At 36.9% G+C, this 24,004-nt stretch overlaps 1 protein-coding gene across 3 annotated transcripts in view; it reads left to right on the forward strand.

Moving 5' to 3' along the window:
• SPIRE1 (spire type actin nucleation factor 1) overlaps window positions 1–24,004 on the forward strand; it is a 211,915-nt gene that overhangs the window by 124,713 nt on the left and 63,198 nt on the right. For all 3 annotated transcript variants that reach the window (XR_003429070.1, XM_027088518.1, XM_027088519.1), the window contains exons 3-4: window positions 3,463–3,696; window positions 19,002–19,127. Coding sequence is in view for 2 of the 3 variants with exons in the window: in XM_027088518.1 (XP_026944319.1) it covers window positions 3,463–3,696; window positions 19,002–19,127 (360 nt within the window). In the remaining variant the exon portion in view is untranslated. The remainder of the gene's footprint in view (window positions 1–3,462; window positions 3,697–19,001; window positions 19,128–24,004) is intronic.

Below are 24,004 nucleotides of genomic sequence, written 5' to 3' on the forward strand. Positions count from 1 at the left end.
CAGAAACGGGATTGTGGCTGTAGGGGCATGCTCTGGAGGGAGAGTGGGATTGACCTTTGATAGGAAGAGAGACACTTCCTCCACTGTGAAAGGAAGGAAGGACAAAGTAAGTGTAGATGCCTATCATATGCGTTTGAAGGTGGGAAAATGAGTGCATTTTCATGTAGGGACTTTCACTTTGCAGTGGAGTATGAAGGAGAGTTATCAGCTGAGACCCAGAGAGGCAGAAGGGGTGTTGGAGGTCTGCAGAGTTGAGGAACAGACGGCCCCTTGAGGGAAAGTCCTGAGTGGGGATGGGGATGAAGCTTTCTGGGCAGCTCTGGGGTCTTTGCTGAGGTCGGAAGCCATCATTGGTGTTGGTATTTACTGTGGATTCTTTTTTTCAGCTCGGGTGGGGGTGGGGTAGGGATATAGATGACTAGATTCATCCAAGCACGTAAGACTCTCAGTTACACGTAACTTCTATGCGAGAATAATTGCATTAAGACCTTCTCGGCCTTGGGACTTCCACGGTGGTCCAGTGGCTAAGACTCTGCACTCCCAATGCAGGGGGCCTAGGTTCGATACCTGGTCAGGGAACTAGATCCCACATGCTGCAACTATGAGTTAGCATGCCACAACTGAAAGATCCCGTGTGCCGCAACTAAATATCCCACACGTGGCAACAAATATCCCATGTGCTGCAACTGAGACCTAGCGTAGTCAAATAAATAAGTAAGTAAATCCTTCTCAGCCTTAAAAAGAATGTACTGAACATAATTTAACTTTTCTTGATGTCTAAGGTTTTCATTATATTAGCTATGATGCTCTGATTGTTAAAGTGATTGCTCTAGGTTCGAGTTGACGGGTGTTTGTTACACATACATCACAATGCCCGGTTCTGCTGACATTGAACTGAAAGGTAAAATCCCTGCCCTAAGTAGTACCTGTCTGTGGTGAGAGTGTCCCTGGCTGTGTGGACCTTCTGCCAGGGAAACACAGAACAGGTGACCTCTCCAGGACAGATGGGTGGATGGGGGTGGGGTGTCGAGGGAGGTTTGGTCCCCAGAAGAGGTGACGAAAGTAGTCAGCTGACTTGGAACTCAGAAGATCCATTGTCACACAAAACAACTTTGAAAATAGTGGTTAGAGTTCCAGTCAGACCATTAAAAACTAATGAAAAGGGGCTTCCCTGGTGGCGCAGTCATTGACAGTCCGCCTGCCGATGCAGGGGACGCGGGTTCGTGCCCCGGTCCGGGAAGATCCCGCATGCCGCGGAGCGGCTCCGCCCGTGAGCCATGGCCGCTGACCCTGTGCATCCGGAGCCTGTGCTCCACAACGGGAGAGGCCACAGCAGTGAGAGGCCCGCGCAAAAAAAACAAAAACAAAAAACTAATGAAAATATTACATATTTTCAATGAGAAATATTACAAAAAAACAACCCAGTATTATTTAAAAATTAAAAGCTGAGAATTTATAAGCCTTTTATTCATTTTGAAATTTGTGTTGAGAAAATATTATTTCACTTGATAAGGTAGATTTCAGATTTTGTGGAAATTTTTTGAGTGAATGCTTGAGTGCTTTTAAGGGCTGTAACATATGCTGACAGTGTCTCCATGTATTTAACTCATCATCAAAACTTCTGTCTTTTCCTTTTCTTTGGTACCAAATAAACAACTTAAATGGATAAAGAAGATGTGGCACATATATACAATGGAATATTACTCAGCCATAAAAAGAGACGAAATTGAGCTATTTGTAATGAGGTGGATAGACCTAGAGTCTGTCATACAGAGTGAAGTAAGTCAGAAAGAGAGAGACAAATACCGTATGCTAACACATATATATGGAATTTAAAAAAAAAATGTCATGAAAAACCTAGGGGTGAAACAGGAATAAAGACACAGACTTACTAGAGAATGGACTTGAGGCTATGGGGAGGGGGAAGTGTAAACGGTGACAAAGCGATAAAGAGGCATGGACATATATACACTACCAAACGTAAGGTAGATAGCTAGTGGGAAGCAGCCGCATAGCACAGGGAGATCAGCTCGGTGCTTTGTGACCACCTGGAGGGGTGGGATAGGGAGGGTGGGAGGGAGGGAGACGCAAGCGGGAAGAGATATGGGAATATATGTATATATATAACTGATTCATTTTGTTGTGAAGCTGAAACTAACATACCATTGTAAAGCAATTATGCTCCAATAAAGATGTTAAAAAAAAAAAAATAAAGTTGCTAAGGGTTATGGGTAACCAAAAAAAAAAAAAAAAAAACCCAACAGCACAGCACTGACTATGGCTACAAATGGAATAAAGCGAAAGAAAGATGTATGCATGTCTGTATATTAACTGGATAAACATTGGAAAAGGGTGAGCTGGAGGCAGATAACATTTATTCAGTGCGCGTTAAAAGTCACATACTAAGTACTTCCACATGTAGCAAATGCATTTAGTCTTAACAAAACCCCATGAGATGTAGGTATCATTGATACCTATTTTACAGATAAGAAAATAAATAATTTAACTAAAATAAATAATTTGCCCTGAGTCAAATGGTTAGTGGTAAAAGTGGCAAACTCTTACATCTTTGGCTTTATTTCCTGTGTTCTTCCCTCCAAAATAGCTAAGGTAAAATGAGCTGTTGGCATTGTAAAATTTTTTTTAAAAGGGTTATTTATCTGTGATTTTTCTGAGCAGAAAAGAAGGTAGTGTTGCGGAATAAAGCAGAATTCCTTGTCTTGGCCAAAGCCAAAGCATTTGTCAGGGTGATAGTAGACAGGGATGTATATTCAGTGTTCATAAATCAGGTTCGTATTTCTTGGGAGATAGTAGTGGTGGAGGTGAGTGGCAGGGAGGATTATCTATGCACTACACTGAAAGTTCAGAGTTTGAGTCTCTCACTTGTTTGCATCATATGAGGGATACGTGTTTCTAATAATTGAATGGAACTCAATGAGCAGTACATATATGGCTATTAATAGATTTTGTTGTTGTTGTTTAAGCTTACGTTAGCTGCTACCAATCATTGATTTTTCAGTCTCAGATCCTTGGTATGTCTATGAAATCCCTAATTAGATAAGCATTGCCATAACAGTTCTGAATGGATATGATCTTTGATAACTCTGTCCGTACTCAATAATATCTTTTGGAAATGTGGAAAATCAACCTGGTTGGTATTGTTGGTATTTTATATAAGTGGAGAATACAGATTTTAGTGTATGATATAAATCTAAGAAACATGAAAAGGGTTTGTGTATGCGTTATATACTAGTTTGAAGAAATCACACAAAAATTTCCATCTGAGATTTTTTTAAAAGCATAGTTGAGACTTTTAAATATCTCTTCAAATTTAATTTGTCATGTTTCTGAAATGGAATAAATCAGACCTAGCTTATCTCATACTAAATATTTTATGCCTTACAGTTAGTTCTATAAAAATGTTTAGTCGTCTCTATTAACCACCTTCCTTAATGTTCCTAGGTTATTGAATCTTTGGGAATTATTATTTATAAGGCACTGGACTATGGCTTGAAGGAGAATGAAGAAAGGGAATTAAGCCCTCCCCTGGAGCAGCTCATCGATCGCATGGCCAACACGGTAGAGGCTGATGGCAGCAATGATGAAGGCTATGAGGCTGCCGATGAAGGTCTGGAGGAGGAGGAAGATGAGAAGAGAAAAATCTCAGCAATCCGGTCCTACAGAGATGTCATGAAGGTAAAGTTTACAATTACCTCTTTCTTTGAAGAGTTGTTATTTCACTTTAAAAAACTGAATGGTGATTTAGCATTTGATAATAGTTCTTAGACTTTCAGCTATAAGTGAAATGTGTTCTAATTTCATTCTTTTACATGTAGCTGTCCAGTTTTCCCAGCACCATCTATTGAAGAGACTGTCTTTTCTCCATCATATATCCTTGCCTCCCTTATCGTAGATTAGTTGACCATAGGTGCGTGGGTTTATCTCTGGGCTTTCTATCCTGTTCCATTGATCTATATTTCTGTTTTTGTGCCAGTACCATACTGTTTTGATTATTGTAGTTTTGTAGTATAGTCTGAAGTCAGGGAGCCTGATTCATCCAGCTCTGTTTTTCTTTCTCAAGATTGTTTTGGCTATTCAGGGTCTTTTGTGTTTCCATTACAAATTAAAAATTTTTTTGTTCTACTTCTGTGAAAAATGCCATTGGTAATTTGATAGGGATTTCATTGAATCTGTAGATTAGAACACTCTCTAACACCATGCACAAAAATAAACTCAAAATGGATTAAAGACCTAAATGTTAGTCCGGATACTATAAAACTTTTAGAGGAAAACATAGGCAGAACACTCTCTGACATAAATCGCAGCAATATCGTTTTTGATCCACCTCCTAGTGTAATGAAAATAAGAACAAAAATAAACAAGTGGTACCTAATTAAACTTAAAAACTTTTGCATAGCAAAGGAAATCATAAACAAAATGAAAAGACAACCCACAGAATGGGAGAAAATATTTGCAAATGAAGCAACCAACAGGGGATTAATTTCCAAAATATACAAACAGCTCATGCAGCTCTATATCAAAAAAACAAATAACCCAATCAAAAAATGGGCAGAAGATCTAAATAGACATTTCTCCAAAGAAGATAGACAGATGTCCAAAAAGCACATGAAAAATGTGCTCAACATCACTAATTATTAGAGAAATGTAAATCAAAACTATAATGAAGTATCATCTCACACTGGTCAGAATAGCCATCATCAAAAAATCTACAAACAATAAATGCTAGAGAGGGTGTGGAGAAAAGGGAACCCTTCTACACTGTTGCTGGGAATGTAAATTGGTATAGCCACTATGGAGAATAGTGTGGAGGTTCCTTAAAAAACTAAAAACAGAGTTACCATATGATCCAGCAGTCCCACTCCTGGGCATATATCTGAAAAAAACCCATAATTCAAAAAGATACTTGCACTCCAGTGTTCATTGCAGCATTATTTACAGTAGCCAAGACATGGAAGCAACCTAAATGTTCATCGACAGATGAATGGATAAAGAAGATGCAGTGTATATATACAGTGGAACGTTACTCATCCATAAAAAGAATGAAATAATGCCATTTGCAACAACATGGATGGACCTAGAGATTAACATACTAAGTGAAGTAAGTCATAGAAAAGACAAATATTATATGATATCACTTATATGTGGAATCTAATTAAAAAATGATGCAAATGAAAAAAAATAAATGAAGTGAATAAGGAACTAAAAATACTCGATTCTGTGATAAATGAAGAGTAAAAAGTTTTCCATTAAGAAACAAAACTGGGACTTCCCGGGTGTGGCAGCGGTTAAGAATCCACCTGCCAATGCGGGGGACACGGGTTCGAGCCCTGGCCCGGGAAGATCCCACATGCCGTGGAGCAGCTAAGCCCGCGAGCCACAACTACTGAAGCCTGAGCGCCTAGAGCCTGTGCTCTGCAACAAGAGAAGCCACCGCAACGAGAAGCCCGCGCACTACAACGAAGAATAGCCTCCGCTCACCGCAACTAGAGAAAGCCCGCGCACAGCAACGAAGACCCAACACAGCCATAAATTTAAAAATAAATAAATTTATATAAAAAAAAGAAGGAAACAAAACTGTGTATACCTCTGAAACTGAGCTAACAGTTTTTGGTAGTGGTTTAGTGGGTATTTGTGGGGGAGAACAGGGCATGGTGAAGGAGGAGGGGACGCCCACCCAACCAACCATGTCAGTTGGTTAACCCTGGCACCAGTCAAATGACAGATGTCATGGCCAGATTGCTCTTGTATAGTACAGATTTGGGAGATGAGACCTGGAGAGTTATTGGAATCTTACAGTTCTACTCAATGACATTCAGTATGTTAACTTATAAAACAAAGATTCTTGGACATTCATCAGTTTGAACTGATAACTGTTACACTGCTTTACTGTTTTTTAAATTTGAGCTACTATGTCTGCCCTCCTGCCTATGTTATTTCTATCATAATATGAAAAATAAACAATTAAAATGCTTTTTTCGAAAGGTTTTATAGATTGGAGGAAAACTAAGTTTACCAATTCCATTCTTAGGAATTTTATTGGAGAATATCATATACTCACCCTTTGTTTCTTAGTTTCTATGTTAACCAAAACTGATCAGTAAAAATTTCCACATCTGTAACAATATGTTCTGAACATTTCTTTTAGCTACCTGAGAAGAAAAATAATTGCTGAAACATTTGACAAGTAAACTGAATTTTATATATCATAAAACCCATTATTCATGGCCAAATAGTGACACATAGGAGTTTGTGATTTGCTCAGTGGGTTGAAATCTTCAATTAGTAAATTGGCTCCTGTTTACATTGTTGGAAGAGAAGACAAGAATTAATTGAAGAAATATATGCTTTCTACTTGTTGAAAGTGGAAATGTGAAACTAAGTTTGAATAATATAAATAATAGAATGTTTAGGAACTTGGAGACAATTTGTTTTTAATTCTTAGTGAGCAAGACCTTTTTATTGTGTAACTTTTCCCCCCCGAACAGTTGTTTATTCCTTCCAGTCTTTCAATTTGGTATATGGTGTGTTACACTTGAAAATTACTTTCACGTCCATTGTTATCTGAGACTTATGGTAACACTGTGAGGTATTGGGTTGGCATTGTTAAACCCATTTTACAAATGAAAGAACTAAGGCTCAGAGAGGCGTGTGACTTGTCCAGCTTCTTTGAACTGAGTGAATGAGAGGAAGTTAAATTCAGAGGTTTATAGTCAGGTAGGACTTAGATTGGACCCCTGGTTTTGCCATTTTTGTACCAATTGTTTTACCCTGGATTATTTAATCCTATGATCCTTATTCTTATGTAAAGAGAGAATATCTGCCTGATTGAGTTTTGTGCAGATTAAATTAAATAACATAATTAATATAAAGTACCTACTATAGTGCTTGTCATGAATAAAAATTTAATAGCACTTACTATATGCCAGGCATTTTTCTAGGTGCTAGGGATATACCAGTAACAACATACAATTGGTCCCTGTTTTTATGGTTCTTAATTGTAATGGAGAAAACCAGGATATAAACAAGTAAAGTATAAACACATATATCATTTTTTTCTGAGTCATTCCAAGGCTTTTTGCCACTGCATATAGGTCAGAATAAATTGCAGGCACAAATTTATGTCAGCGATAGAATGTGTTCTTCTCTTAAATTAAGAATATAACACCTAAAATATTTTTCTTTCAGATTGTTTGTTGAGAAACATATAGAACTAAGTGGAGCCTTTCAGGAAGTATTAAGAAAAGATCATTCTTAAAAATTATTTTCTTATATATAAATATATCCTAGAAAAGATTCCTTCGGTTAACATTAGTTGAAAAGAAAAGGGATTGTAGACGTGAAGTAAACAGTGGTGGTGATGGAGAGTGAAGTATGTAGGCAAGGAAGATTAAGGAGACCAGGGGCAGGATGATGGAAGAGGAGGATGTGAGACAGTGTGTGGAGAGGAAGAGTGAAAGGAGTGTTTGAGAAATGAATGAAGTTACTATGAGAATAGCACATGAGCAGATTCTTCATTTGAGATGAATGTAAAAGTCTCAGCTTACTCATGCCTTCATTTACCTTCTCAGATATTTAGGAAGCATTTAGTTTTCCTTCCTTGTTCTGAGTGCTCTATCAGGTGCTTGGAGATGAACTTAACTGGGGTTAAATGAACCCCAGTGAGGTAAATATTATGGACCTGGTGTCTAGCTAGGTCCATACTAGCCCATACACCTTGGTGTAAATTAGCAATCTGCTTTCCTTCTTCAGGATACTGTACTTCCATCTGTAAGAGAATCATAATAAATAAAAATTTGCAATGTCTGTTATGTGGAGGATGTCCTTCTAGAAGGGGTACCCTTACGAATAATCTGAACATGTGAAAGTGGTGGGCCAGCACAGGTTCATGGGAGGCTTGTAGGGCACAGAGAGGGGCACTGAACTCAGCCTGGTGGATCCTGGTTCTCTTACACAATCCAGTCCCCCTAATTGTCAGGCAATGCAAATAAAGCAATACCATTTGCCATTCTTTTGAAAGCAAGAATTTACTTTTGTTGAAATTAGAAATTACGGTAAATTTTTTTGCTCAGTAATTGATAGCTGCAGTGTAAATTTACATAGCTCTTACATAAAATAATTTGACAGTATATTAAGAAGTCCAAAACTATTCACTATTTATAATAGAAGAATGCTAGAAATATCCCAGATGTCCATTAATAGGGAAATGGTGAACTAACTGTGGTACAGCCAACTAGTGGCGTACTATATCACTATCAAAAGGGCTGTGGAAAGATCTCCAGGATATATCATTTACATGAGAAAACAAGGTGTAGAAAATCATGTATAGTATGCCAGCATTTATCTAAGAAAATGTATGGATAAGAATATATATATATTTTTTTTAAAAAAAGAGGAAAGATAAACCAGAGTAGAAACCAGGACAGGCATTAAAGCTACACATCTATGAGTGTACTAGATTCTGTGGATTTGATTTAGAAACCATATAAATATTTTACATAATTATGAAGCAAAACTGAATATGGAAATATAATCCCCTCAAATCCAAAGCAAACTGAGCCTAACTGTTACCGCATCAGAAATGTGACCACATAGACAGACCTGGAAAGCAACGATCACATAGTAGCAGTGAGCACAGCTGCCACCAGCTCATGGTCTCCGAATACCATTCCCTACTAAAAGAATTCCAGAATTCCTTAGAGAAATGGCTAATTCCAGATCTGGGAAGGAAATGTGTAAAATAGCGTGGAACATCTTGTCATACCAGAAAGCAAACAGACTATCCAGGATTACTAAGTTATGTAAAAAGGACTCAGAAGCCAACTCAAGGAGCCTCCCGCATTGGTCAGATGGAAGAATTTGATCATCAATAAGAATAGTAGCTGTGATGGATTAAAGCAGACCAAATATTCTGCATTCTCTGGACACATAAGTAATAATTAATAAAACCCTTTTGGTCACCTTTAGCGGTTGTTCAGTTGTTAACCAAGTTGTTAACCCACTTATTATTTTGACAGCTGGTGTATAGACAGAATCCATTCTGCCTTTTCCATAAGGACACCACCTCAGGGCAACCAAAGAGTTTTGGATGAATGTCTCTTTATAAAAGTATTCCAACTAATAAATGAAAGGGAAGTGATAGGGATTGCAAAATGGTAATATTCTGATTCTACAAAATAATAGCATTGTGGCATCACAAGAAACCAGCAGACTTTCTGTGCCTCCGATGGAAGTTTACAGCATCACCTGCAAAGTCTTCTTGCCAAATAAACAATCTGATCAAGCCTCTAGATCTAACTAATCTAACTACCAATTTATAGGAAGTTCAGGGGACATAGAAACATTTAAAATAACACCATAGGGATGCAATCAGCAAAATCAGATTGTGGGAAACTATAGCACAAATCACATAATTTCTTCAACAAGTAACTTACAAATTAAAAGGAAGGGGAGAGAGGAAAACATAGATTAAAAGAGACTTAATACATACCAATTGCAGTAGAATGAACCTTGATTAAAAGAAATAAATTATAAAACTGGGTATATATTTGAGATAATCAGGAAAATTTGACCTCTTACTCTATAGTTGATGATATTAGGAATTATTCATTTTTTAGATATGATAATACTATTGTGGTTATATTTTTAAAAAAAGAACTCATCATTTAGTGATATATGCTGAAATATTTACATGTGAAATTCAGATATCTGGGATTTGCTGTAAAATAATCCTGGAGGGTGAGGCTTAAGTGGATGAGGATGTAGATGAAACAAGATTAGCCATGAATTGATAATTACTAAATTGGGTGATGGGTACACTGTAATTCATTATATTATTCACCTCGTTTTTTATATGTTTGAAATTTTTTCACATAGTAATACTACTATTAGGAATTTTTCAAAGAGGTCAATTTTTTTTTTTTTTTTTTTTGCTTTCTAGTCCCTGTGGACTTTTTTTAAAATTTTATTTTATTTATTTATCAAAGAGGGCAATTTTTAAAACTTAGATAGAACTGACATATAACATTATATTAGTTTCACTTGTACAATATGTATAATGATTCCCTATTTGTATAAATTGCAAAATGATCAGCACTGTAAGGCTAGTTAACATCCATCACCACACATAGTTACGAATTTTTTTTCTTGTGATGAGAACTTTTAAGCTCTACTCTTTTAGCAGCTTTCAAATATATAATACAGTATTGTTAACTATAGTCACCATGCTGTACATTACATCCCTAGGACTTATTTATTTTATAACTGGAAGTTTGTACCTTTTGACCACCTTCACCATTTCACCCACCCTGTACCCACAAGCCCCAACCACTGGCATCACCAGTCTGTTCTCGGTCCAAAGAGATGTTTTTTAATACAAAATGTTACATAGATACATGAAGATGTGTATCACAGCATTATTTATACTGTTCTGAAACTGGAAATAAATGACTCACAAAGAAATGGTATATCAACTACATGGATTATCATATGGTCTTTAAATTATAATTATGTGGGTTATGAAGCAATATGGGAAATTTTTGTTTTAATAAATGGAAAAAAGACCACAAAATTCTGCGTGTACTGCTATGTGTATAAAGAAGAGACTGTGCTCAGGAATAAAGATGCAGACCTACTAGAGAATGGACTTGAGGATACGGGGAGGGGGAAGGGTAAGCTGGGACAAAGTGAGAGAGTGGCATGGACATATATACACTACCAAACGTAAAATAGATAGCTAGTGGGAAGCAGCCACATAGCACAGGGAGATCAGCTCAGTGCTTTGTGACCACCTAGAAGGGTGGGATAGGGAGGGTGGGAGGGAGGGAGATGCAAGAGGGAAGAGGTATGGGGACATATGTATATGTATAACTGATTCACTTTGTTATAAAGCAGAAACTAACACACCGTTGTAAAGCAATTATACTCTAATAAAGATGTAAAAAAAAAAAAGAAATGGTAGGTGTTATGGTTTTCAATAAATCTATAATTTATTAAAAAAAGAGACTGTGCTGATTTATGATTTACCATAAATGGTATTAATGGCATTGTGATTCAGGGGGAACCATATGGCTTCAGAAATTCCATTCCTCTTATTGTTTAGTATTTGTATAATAAATAAAATATTGTAAAATTTTAGTATGGCTATATTAAGTTATTGCCCATGAATAGTTTTATAAGTTATATTTCCAGTGTTAATTCATACTTTCAAAAAAATCTGGCATGTTTCTGTAAATACAAGAATATAGTTTACAAATAATAAGCCCTGCTTATAAAAAGCTAATATGTTTTTGGTTTGCCACATAATGTCAGAATTTACATGCTATTTTGAAAACTCATCAGGAGAGAAATTTAAGAAAAGGATAGTACTGTAGAGTGTGATTAAAAATAGAAAAAAATCCTATATTATTTAATTTTTTTTAAAGATTTTTTTTTTGATGTGGACCACTTTCTAAAGTCTTTATTGATTCCATCACAATATTGCTTCTGTTTTACGTTTTTTGGTTTTTTGGCCGCAAGGCATGTGGGATCCCTGGTCCCCGACCAGAGATCGAACCCACACCGCCTGCATTGGAAGGCAAAGTCCCAACCACTGGACCACCAGGGAAGTCCCTAATTTTATTATACCAAGCTAGATTAGTACAGTGCACAGTTTATCTTCATCTTCAAACTGCACATGTATTACAGACAGCTGAAGTGGAATGAGTCTGTTATTTTCATTTGTGTATAAATTTGGCCTAGGTTTAATGGAGTATATCCAAGGGAAGCCATAATGTTTGTTTGAGCTTGTCTGTTACTGAGTGAAGGTGTGTTAACATAGGTTAGTTGGGTGACCATAGTCCATCAGTCAAATTAGAGTGACTCCAAGGAACAAACTGCAGTTCTCTGTACTTCAAAATGTTTGTTCTCTAAGTTTTGAAATTTGCTGGAAACATGCTAATTTTCTCACTGGTTTAGGCAAAAATTTAGTAATTTGTCCTAACTATATGATGCTGCATTTAATGAAGATGATCTTTGTTATTATCTTTGTTATTAATTTCTTATGACAAATGCATGATTATACTCACTAGGCAAAACATTTTAATTATGGTTTAAAATTATATTCTACTTAGATTTTTGCAAATAAAATTCTAAGCTTTGTGAACTGAATATTTTTTAAGACATTTGAATTTTAGCAGTTGAGAATAAATTATGGGGAAATTTGGAGCTTCATATTATCAACAAAAGACTGTGATATAAAACCTAAATATATCAGAAGATATAATTCTGATTATGCCTTTTTCTCTTCTAAGGTGATATTACTTACACACACTGCAGTATGTGTCTCCAGACATAAAGAGTGACTTGGATTGCTGAATGCTTCGTAATTTAGAGTTTAAACAAAAACTGTATTCTCAATTAATTGTGCCAAAGTTTTAAAAAAAACTTTATGGTCTTTTACTGTGTAGTATTTTGATGCTAATTAGGGTAAAAGGCCAATGGATAATAGAGTTTCTGGCATACATCTTCGATTTGATATCAGATAAAGATTTTTTTCCTAGTTGGTACATTGCTTCAAAATACAAATGCTAATAACTTATTTGACCAAAAAATGTTTCCAAATGTTTTGAAAGTATTGTAGGCTGTCTTTTTTCTAATCACATCAGTCTAGCCCAGGTTTGCTGATAATTTCAAGTTTTGTTGAAAATATATAACAAGGTCTTATGTGTGTAATGAAGTTTTCAGAAAATTAATTTCGATTCTGGCAATATTATTAATGATTCTATACAGAGAATTCAGATAATGGAGTTGTCAGATAGACTTTTTTTTTTTTTTTTTGCGGTACGCGGGCCTCTCACTGTTGTGGCCTCTCCCGTTGCGGAGCACAGGCTCCGGACGCACAGGCTCAGTGGCCATGGCTCACGGGCCTAGCCGCTCCGCGGCATGTGGGATCTTCCCGGACCGGGACACGAAGCCTCGTCCCCTGCATCGGCAGGTGGACTCTCAACAACTGCGCCACCAGAGAAGCCCAGATAGACTTTTAATTGATGTTCAGGATTCTAAGAGTCAGGATTGAAACTTTGAGTAGAGAACTGGAAAATATATAGAAAGAACCAAATGGAAATTTGAGAACCAAAAAATGAAGTAACTGAAATAAAAGTTTAGTGGATGGGTTTAATAGACTAGACGGAGCTGAAGAGAGAATGAAGTGGAACGTTGTCAATAGAAAATATTCAGAGTGAAGCACAGACACAAAAAGAATGAAAGCAGTACACATAATTAAAGTCCCAAGGAGAGCCAATGAAGAGAGAGGATGGAAGGCATATTTGAAGACATACTAAGAATTTCCCAAAACAATGCAAAACACTATGCTGCAGATTCTGGAAGCCCCACAAACAAAAAGAGCAAGATAAATTAAATGGAAAACAGTCTAGTTTCATACCTAAACTGCTAAAAACCACAAGCAGAGAGTCTAAAATCAAGCCAGAGAAAAAACTGGACTGCACCTGACTTCTCAACAGAAACAATGGAATCTAGAAGACAGACTGGAATGACATTGTCAAAGTTCTAGAATAGAACCTAAAATTCATTACCTAGTGAAGTATCTTTCCAGATTAAAGGTAAAGTAGTTCTTTTCGTGACCAAAAAAGCAGTGGCCTAGAGTAGGAGTTGGGGAGTCATCAGCTTTATAGGTAGCGTTTAAAGCAGTTAGAGTAGACAAGATCAGCTAAGGTGAGTAGAGAGAAACCCAAAGATCCAAGATTGAACCCTAAAAACTCCAGCATTTTGGTTTAGCTTAAAATTTATTCATAGAACAGCGAAGGTAGGTTAAGTAAGATATTATATAGCTTAGTCTTCTCCTTTTAGAAATAAGCTGAAACTCAGCAATGTTAAATAAATTGTCCAAAGTTATATAATGGCATGTTGATAGATATGGGACAGAACCTGTTCCTTCTAATTGTGTCCCTCTGCCCCCAAACTATCCCCTCTTTGGTAACTGTAGAAGATGATTTTGTTGCATGCTTACTGTATACTATGCTCTATGCTTAAGCACTTTAAGAACATTATTTCCTTTAATGGAAGAGTAATATACTCTCATTCTAGGGTGGAGTGCATAAGGACTTGGGCTCTAGAGTTAGACTGCCTGGGTTCATTTCCAGTTCTGTCTCACTGTGTGGCCTTGGGTAAATTACTTAGCTATTCTAAATCTGTAAATTGGGTTGTTGTAAGGATTAGAGGTGAAGATGCATGTAAACACAAAGAATAAAATAAATATCAACATTGACACTGAAATAACCACTGGGGTTATTTTTCCTCTGAGGGATTATTTCTCCTCTGTCTCAATGGAAACTTTGTGGAATTTCGTTGTTCTTTTAAAATTTTTTATACATTTAAAAATTGTGGTAAAATACACATAAAATTTACCATTTAAACCATTTAAAGGTATACAATTTAGTGCCATTAAGTACATTCACAATACTGTCCAGCCATCACCACTGTCTAGTTCTAGAGCTTTTACATTATCCCAGATGGAAACCTCATACCCATCTCTTCCCATCCTTCCTCCTTCAGACACTGGCAACCACTAATCAGCTTTCTGTCTCTGTGGATTTATGTATTCTGGGTATTTCATATGAATGGAATCATACAGTATGTGACCTTTTGTGTCTGGCTTCTTAGACTTAGCATAATATTTTTAAGGTTCGTCCATATTGTAGCATGTGTCAGTACCTTTTTCCTTTCTGTGGCTTAGTAAGATTCCATTTTGTGAGTATACCACATTTTGTTTATCCATTCATCAGTTTAGAACATTGGAATTCTTTCCAGCTGCTATGAATAGTGCTGGTATGAACGTTTGTGTTCTAGTTTTTGTTTGAACACCTAATTTCAATTCTTTTGGGTATATACCTAGGAATGGAATTGCTAGATCACATGGTAATTCTATCTTTAACTTTTGAGGAACCATCAAGCTATTTTCACAGTGGCTTCACCATTTTACATTCCCACCAGCAATACGCAAGGGTTCCAATCTCTCCACATTCTTGCCAACACTTATTTTCCATTTTTTCTTTGTTTTTATAGCCATTCTAGTGGATGTGAGTGGTATCTAATTGTGGTTTTGATTTGCATTTTCTAATGACCAGTGATGTTGAGCATCTTTTTATGTGCTTTTTGGCCATTCGTATACCTTCTTTGGAAAAATGTCTAGTCAAGTCAATTTTTAAATTAGATTGTTTATCTTTTGTTGAGTTTGAGTTCTTTATGTATTCTGGATACTAGATCCTTATTAGATATATGATTCGCAAATATTTTCTCTGATTCTGTGGATTATCTTTTCACTCTCTTGATAGTGTCCTTTGATGTACAAAAATTTTTAACTTTGATGAAGTCTAATTTATCCATTTATAGGCATACCTCGGAGATATTGCAGGTTTAGTTCCAGACCACTGCAATAAAGCAAATATTGCAATAAAGCGAGTTACATGAATATTTTGGGTCCCCACTGCATATAAAAGTTATGTTTATGCTATACAGTAGTCTATTAAGTGTGTAATAGCATTATGTCTAAAACAATGTACATACCTTAATTTCAGAATAAAAAACAAAAAAAATTACAATAGTAATACCAAAAATCACTGATCACAGATCACCATAATGAATGTAATAATAATGAAAAAGTTTGAAATATTGCGAGAATTACCAAAATGTGACATAGAGACAAGAAGTGAACAAATGCTGTTGGAAAAATGGCACTGAAATACTTGCCCAATGCAGGGTCGCTACAAACTTTCAATTTGTAAAAAAACAAAATATCTGCGATGCACAGTATAGTGCAATAAAATAAGATATGCTATTTCTTGTGCTTTTGGTATCATATCTTAAAAACCAGTACTGAATCCACGACCATGAAGGTTTACGCCTATGGTTTCGTCTAAGAGTTTTATAGTTTTGGTTCTTATATTTAGGTCTCTGATCCTTTTTTTTTTTTTTGCGCGATACGCGGGTCTCTCATTGTTGTGAGAGCACAACAGTGCTCTCCCGTTGCGGAGCACAGGCTCCGGGCGCGCAGGCTCAGCGGCCATGGCTCACAGGCCCAGCCACTCCGCGGCATGTGGGATCTTCCCAGACTGGGGCACGAACCTGTGTCCCCTGCATCAGCAGGTGGACTCTCAGCCACTGCGCCACCAGGGAAGCCCCCGATCCATTTTGAGTTAATATTTATGTATGGTGTGAGATAGGGGTACCACTACTTCATTTTTTTTTTTTTTTTTTTTTCCTGCATGTGGATATCCAGTTTTCCCAGCATCATTTGTTGAAGAGAATATTCTTTCCCTACTTAATGGTCTGGGCGCTTTCGTGAAAAATCAATCAATCATAGATATATGGGTTTATTTCTGGACTCAGTTCTATTTCATTGATCTGTATGTTTGTCCTTATGCAAGTACCACTTTGTTTTGATTAGTATAACTTTGAGGTAAGTTTTGAAATTTGGAAGTTTGAGTCTTCTAGCTCTGTTTTTTTCAAGATTGTCTCAGCTATTTGGGGCCCCTTGCAATTCTATATGAACTTTAGGATCAGCTTTTCCATTTCTTCAAAAAAGGCCTTTGGGAATTAGTTAGGGATTGCATTCAATCTGTAGATCATTTTGTGTAGTATTACTGTCTTAACAATATTAAGTCTTCCAACCCATGAATACGGGGTGTCTTTCCATTTATGTAAGTCTTCTTTAATTTCTTTCAGCAATGCTTTAGAGTTTTCAGTGTGTAAGGCTTGCACCTCCTTGGTTAAATTTATTCCTTAGTATTTTATTTTTTTGCTATTAAAAAAAAATGGTATTGTTTTCTAATTTCATTTTCTGATTGTTCATTAGTATTGTTTAGAAATAGAACTTTTTTGTGTTGATCATGTATCCCACAACTTTGCTAAAATTGCTTCTTAGTTCTAATAGTTTTTGTGGATTTTCTACATATAAGATTATATCATGTGCATTAAAAAAATTTTAGAGTTTTACACCAGTGTTTTCCAAGTTGCAGGGCACAGCCTGTTAGTGGGTTGTGAAATCAATTGAATGTGTAAGTTTTGTTCTGTGAAATTTTTGTGTCTAAAACATATACATATGCATGTGTTTGAATCCTTATGTAAAATGTATTTCTATTTATTTATTTACTTAATTTTTGGCTGCGTTGTGTCTTTGTTGCTGCACGCGGGCTTTTTCTAGTTGCAGCGAGCAGGGGCTACTCTTCGTTGCGGTGTGCGGTCTTCTTATTGTGGTGGCTTGTTGTGGAGCACAGGCTCTAGGTGCACGGGCTTCAGTAGTTGTGGCATGTGGGCTTCAGTAGTCGTGGCACACGGGCTCGGTAGTTGTGGCTCATGGGCTCTAGAGTGCAGGCTCAGTAGTTGTGGCTCATGGGCTTAGTTGCTCTGCGGCATGTGGGATCTTTCCAGACCAGCGCTTGAACTCGTGTCCGCTGTATTGGCAGGCGGACTCTTAACCACTGTGCCACAGGGAAGCCCCCTAAAATGTATTTCTTACTGTGAATTACAGTCAAAAATGTTATGCCATATTCAGAACATATAATTGGAATATAAAATTGTGGGATTAGTGAAAGGTGAAAGTCCTAGCAGATGCCTTTCATAACCTTGGAAATGATAATTCTATGTGGGAAGCTGTTTTCTGCATACAAAAATAATTGTGCAAAAAATATACTCTCTGTTCATTGGTCACTTTGTGAATAATTAAGCTTGTGAGATTTTTGCTTTTCATGCTCCCAAGGAATCAATTCTTAGCCTGTTTTTCGTACTGTGGAAAAAGTTTCTTACTGAAACTCAAGATATTTTCCTGAGAATGTATTTTATTAAAGATAGTAATCTATTAAATTGCATACAATACTTATTACAAATGAAAAAAATAACAGAAAGACACATTGTGAAAGATATTATAAGCTACAAAGATATCTTTTACTCTCCAAAAGATACAAGTTATTGAATATAATAAATGTGTATTTTCAGTAATTGTATTAATGTCAAGTTTACTGAATATAGTAAAGAATAAGGGAGAACTTACAACTTTTTAATGCAAATGAAGTACCTTAAAACATAACTGTTGTACACAGATACAAAACTATTATTTTATAGAAAGATAAAATTATCTTTTTAATAAAATGCACTAGGCTCTTGACAGGATGTCTTTTCCAATCTAATAAGCTGTGTTTGATTTTTCTAAATTGTTGTGCGTGATGTTAAATTGCATCTTTTACCTACAAGTAGTTTTGTGGGGGTTATGGGCTGTGTATTGTAAAGGACGTTAGGACTGGTAGTATCACCAGTTGCCCTCTGCCCTCTTTCCTCCACTCCCCATCTACTGACGAGGTATCTTCCCAGTGGTCCCCATGTCTTCCTGACATTCTTTTTACTAAATTTAATACAACTCAGTGTGTATTAGAATGATCCTGGGCTTCAGAATCAAATAGGACTGTGTCAAATTCTCCTTCTCCCTTACGTTAACTTTATGACTGTGGACAAGTCACTTGACTCTTCTGAAGCCTTAGTTTCTGTTGCTATATAATGGTGCTAATTCAGGGTTACATTGAAGAGTAAATGATATTATGCTGTGTATATGACGTATCAAACATGGCATGATAAATACTCAATAAATGGTAGTTATTAAAATACCTGAGTTCTGATCAGTACTCAGTAATTGGTAGTTCCCTTTGTACTCCCAACCAAAACTTTTACACATGCCCTATCGTTTTCAAGTAGAAGCTAACTAATTCTAGTAAGCTCATCTGTGCTGCTGGGTGCTTGTTAGTTACTGGACCACTTTTTCCATATTAATTGTGTGGACTTTACTGGTCGTCTTGTGATGCATTAAGCTTTGGGTGATGGGAATTGTGGGGTTGCCTTGCTGTCTGATATGAAAATGTGAATATACTGGGTGTGTCTGTTTTTAAGGTACAAAAACCCCACAGATAATAAAAAAGTACCTTTATTTTCCTCTTCTGTAGTTATGTGCTGCTCATCTCCCAACTGCATCAGAGGCACCAAATCATTATCAGGCAGTGTGTCGTGCACTGTTTGCAGAGACAATGGAGCTGTATACATTTCTGACTAAAATTAAGAGTGCAAAGGAGGTAAGTACTACTGCTTTCCTATTTAATGGCATTGTGAAAGAGAAAACTGAATTTTCAACATTGCCTATCATTTAAAATATTTATTGCCATCCTGATGAGTGCTGAAAATCATTCAGGAAAGAAGCAACTTAGGCAGAATTAAATCTGTTCTTTAAAATGTTACTGTGTGAATCCATTTAATAAAACAAAGATTTTCATAAAGCTTCCTTACAAATGGAAAATAAATGTTACTGAACTGGTTTAGTCAGTTTCCCATGTGACTTGCTTTTCACCCTCTTTCTGCCACTCTTCTTTTGTCCATTGTAAAAAAATGTTAGTGTGTCTTTCAGGAAGGGATAAGGATGCAGAGAGGAAGCTATACATCTGATGATTTAACTTTTATAGTGGATGTGATTAAATATTTAATGCAGGAGATATGAATTAACTTTCAGATAATCCAGAATCTCATTTTAGCTATTTTCTTTATTATCTATCAGTGTCTATGAGTTAAAAATACTATGTGTACCCACCCACAATGGGCCAGTAGTCACTGCGTGAGGCAGGGGCTGGCAGCCAACCAGGCCAGGGTCCAGCTGCACTCACCAGCGCACCCACAGCAGTCAGCCCCGCCGCAACTGAAGGCCCATGCAGCCCACAGAGGGTCACTTCTGTTGCATACAGCTCTGGTGCCCAGAGGGGAGTGTGCTGCTGGGCCCCATAGAATGTCTCCTATAGAAGGCCACTTATCCAAGAATGGGAAACACAGCTGACCTACTTAATACATAAAAATAAACCTTCCAAACTCTGTACTACGGAATAGAAAGAGTACAGAGGCAGGGTGGGGGTAGAGGGAGCTTTCCCTTTTTACTTTATATAACTTGTGTATTTTTCAATTTTTATAAAATTTTGTGTAATAAAAACATTTTAGTTGAAAAAAATTTCATGTAGAGTCCAAAGAGAATCATTCTAATTTATTTACAAGGTGAATTGCCATATTTCACATCCCACAGACAGTTGTGAAGATTCTTGAGATCTTTGTAAAGCACCTGGCACGTAGTAAGAGCTCAGTACATGATCAGTGGTGGGTATCATTTCTTTTGTGACTGAAGTATGGAGTTTATCTGAAACACTAGTTTAAAACCCACGATGACACACAGTTTGGGGAGAGACACATATGGGATGTGTAATATAGTACACATATGGGATGTGTACTATATTAAATAAAGTACGACTAATTAGTTCTGGTAATATGTAAGTTTATTCAGATCACCCTTAATAAATCACCTTAAATAAATCCATTTTATATGTATGAATAAGAGCTCCAAGCATTCCTCTTTAGTTCTAACCAGGATACTGCTTATAGTCTGTCTTTTTTGATAGGCTAATGAAAAGTTATGTCTATTTTTCTAGGAATTTATAGAATTGGACCCAAGAAGAAAGTCTTTAACTTTCTCGTTTTGTGCCATTACCATATTGTCTTGATTACTGTAGCTGGTGAGAGTGGACATCCTTGTCTTGTTCCTGATCATAGAGGAAATGCTTTCAGTTTTTCACCATTGAGAATGATGTTTGCTGTGGGTTTGTCGTATATGGCCTTTATTGTGTTGAGGTAGGTTCCCTCTATGCCCACTTTCTGGAGAGTTTTTATGATAAATGGGCGTTGAATTTTGTCAAAAGCTTTTTTGCATCTACTGAGATGATCATATGGTTTTTCTTCTTCAATTTTTTAATATGGTGTCTCACATTGATTGATTTGCATATATGGAAGAATCCTTGCATCCCTGGGATAAATCCCACTTGATCATGGTGTACAATCCTTTTAATGTGTTGTTGGATTCTGTTTGCTAGTATTTTGTTGAGGATTTTTGTATCTATATTCATCAGTGATATTGGTCTGTAATTTTCTTTTTTTGTAGTATCTTTGTCTGGTTTTTGTATGAGGGTGATGGTGGCGTCATAGAATGAGTTTGGGAGTGTTCCTCCCTCTGCTATATTTTGGAAGAGTTTGAGAAGGATGGGTGTTACCTCTTCTCTAAATGTTTAATAGAATTCACCTGTGAAGCCATCTGGTCCTGGACTTTTGTTTGTTGGAACATATTTAATCACAGTTTCAATTTCATTACTTGTGATTGGTCTGTTCATATTTTCTATTTCTTCCTGGTTCATTCTTGGAAGGTTATACCTTTCTAAGAATTTGTCCATTTCTTCCAGGTTGTCCATTTTATTGGCATAGAGTTGTTTGTAGTAGTCTCTTAGGATGCTTTGTATTTCTGCAGTGTCTGGTGTAACTTCTTCTTTTTCATTTCTAATTTTATGGATTTGAGTCCTCTCCCTCTTTTTCTTGATGAGTCTGGCTAATGGTTTATCAATTTTGTTTATCTTCTCAAAGAACCAGCTTTTAGTTTTATTGATCTTTGCTACTGTTTTCTTTGTTTCTATTTCATTTTTTTCTGCTCTGATCCTTATGATATCTTTCCTTCTGCTAACTTTGGGTTTTGTTTTTTTCTTTCTCTAGTTCATTTGGGTGTAAGGTTAGATTGTTTATTTGAGAATTTTCTTGTTTCTTGAGGTAGGCTTGTATTGCTATAAACTTCCCTCTTAGAACTGCTTTTGCTGCATCCCATAGGTTTTGGATCATGGTCTTTTCATTGTCATTGGTCTGTAGGTATTTTCTGATTTCCTCTTTGATTTCTTTAATGATCTCTTGGTTATTTAGTAACGTATTATTTAGCCTCCATGTGTTTGTGTTTTTTACGTTTTTTTCCCTGTAATTGATTTCTAATCTCATAGCATTGTGGTCAGAAAAGATGCTTGATATGATTTCAGTTTTCTTAAATTTACTGAGGTTTGATTTGTGACCCAAGATGTGATCTATCCTGGAGAATGTTCCGTGCACACTTGAGAAGAAAGTGTACTCTGCTGTTTTTGGATGGGATGTCCTATAAATAACAATTAAATCTGTCTGGTCTATTGTATCATTTAAAGCTTCTGTTCCCTTATTTATTTTCATTTTGGATGATCTGTCAATTGGTGTAAGTGAGGTGTTAAAGTCCCTCACTATTATTGTGTTACTGTCGATTTCCTCTTTTACAGCTGTTAGCAGTTGCCTTATGTATTGAGGGGCTCCTGTGTTGGGTGCATATATATTTATAATTGTTATATCTTCTTCTTGGATTGATCCCTTGATCATTATGTAGTGTCCTTCCTTGTCTCTTGTAACATTCTTTATTTTAAAGTCTATTTTATCTGATATGAGTATTGCTACTCCGGCTTTCTTTTGATTTCCGTTTGCATGGAATATCTTTTTCCATCCCCTCACTTTCAGTCTGTATGTGTCCCTAGGTCTTAAGTGGGTCTCTTGTAGACAGCATATATATATGGGTCTTGTTTTGGAATCCATTCAGCAAGCCTGTGTCTTTTGGTTGGAGCATTTAATCCATTCACGTTTAAGGTAATTATCGATATGTACGTTCCTGTGACCATTTTCTTAATTGTTTTGGGTTTGTTTTTGTAGGTCCTTTTCTCCTCTTGTGTTTCCCACTTAGAGAAGCTCCTTTAGCATTTGTTGTAGAGCTGGTTTGGTGGTGTTGAATTCTCTTAGCCCTTGCTTGTCTGTAAAGCTTTTGATTTCTCCATCGAATCTGAATGAGATCCTTGCTGGGTAGAGTAATCTTGGTTGTAGGTTCTTCCCTTTCCTCACTTTAAGTATATCATGCCACTCCCTTCTGGCTTGTATAGTTTTGCTGAGAAATTCGCTGTTAATCTTATGGGAGTTCCCTTGTATGTTATTTGTCATTTTTCCCTTGCTGCTTTCAATAATTTTTCGTTGTCTTTAATTTTTGGCAGTTTGATTACTATGTGTCTCGGCGTGTTTCTCCTTGGGTTTATCCTGTATGGGACTCGCTGCACTTCCTGGACTTGGGTGGCTATTTCCTTTCTCATGTAAGGGAAGTTTTCGACTATAATCTCTTCAAATATTTTCTCTGGTCCTTTCTCTTTTCCTTCTAGGACCCCTATAATGCGAATGTTGTTGAGTTTAATGTTGTCCTAGAGGTCTCTTAGGCTGTCTTCTTTTCTTTTCATTCTTTTTTTCTTTATTCTGTTCCATGGCAGTGAACTCCACCATTCTGTCTTCCCGGTCACTTATCCGTTCTTCTGCCTCAGTTATTCTGCTATTGATTCCTTCTAGTGTAGTTTTCATTTCAGTTATTTTATTGTTCATCTCTGTTTGTTTGTTCTTCAATTCTTCTAGGTCTTTGTTAAACATTTGTTGCATCTTCTCCATCTTTGCCTCCATTCTTTTTCCGAGGTCCTGGATCATCTTCACTATCATTATTCTGAATCCTTTTTCTGGAAGGCTGCGTATCTCCACTTCATTTAGTTGTTTTTCTGGGGTTTTATCTTGTTCCTTCATCTGGTACATAGCCCTCTGCCTTTTCATCTTGTCTATCTTTCTGTGAATGTGGTTTTTGTTCCGCAGGCTGCAGGATTGTAGTTCTTCTTGCTTCTGCTGTCTGCCCTCTGGTGGATGAGGCTATCTAAGAGGCTTGTGCAAGTTTCCTGATGGGAGGGACTGGTGGTGGGTAGAGCTGACTGTTGCTCTGGTGGGCAGAGCTCAGTAAAACTTTAATCTGCTTGACTGCTGATGGGTGGGGCTGGCTTCCCTCCCTGTTGGTTGTTTGGCCTGAGGCACCCAGCACTGGAGCCTGCCTGGGCTCTTTGGTGGGGCTAATGGCAGACTCTGGGAGGGCTCACTCCAGGGAGTACTTCCCAGAACTTCTGCTGCCAGTGGCCTTGTCCCCATGGTGAGCCACAGCCCCCCACCCCCCGCCTCTGCAGGAGACCCTCCAACACTAGCAGGTAGGTCTAGTTCAGTCTCCCTTGGGGTCACTGCTCCT

The sequence above is a fragment of the Aethalodelphis obliquidens genome, unplaced genomic scaffold (assembly GCF_003676395.1).
Source record: "Aethalodelphis obliquidens isolate GAN/ISIS:26980383/991018 unplaced genomic scaffold, ASM367639v1 scaffold63, whole genome shotgun sequence".
In the NCBI taxonomy this organism is placed as follows: Eukaryota; Metazoa; Chordata; class Mammalia; order Artiodactyla; family Delphinidae; genus Aethalodelphis; species Aethalodelphis obliquidens.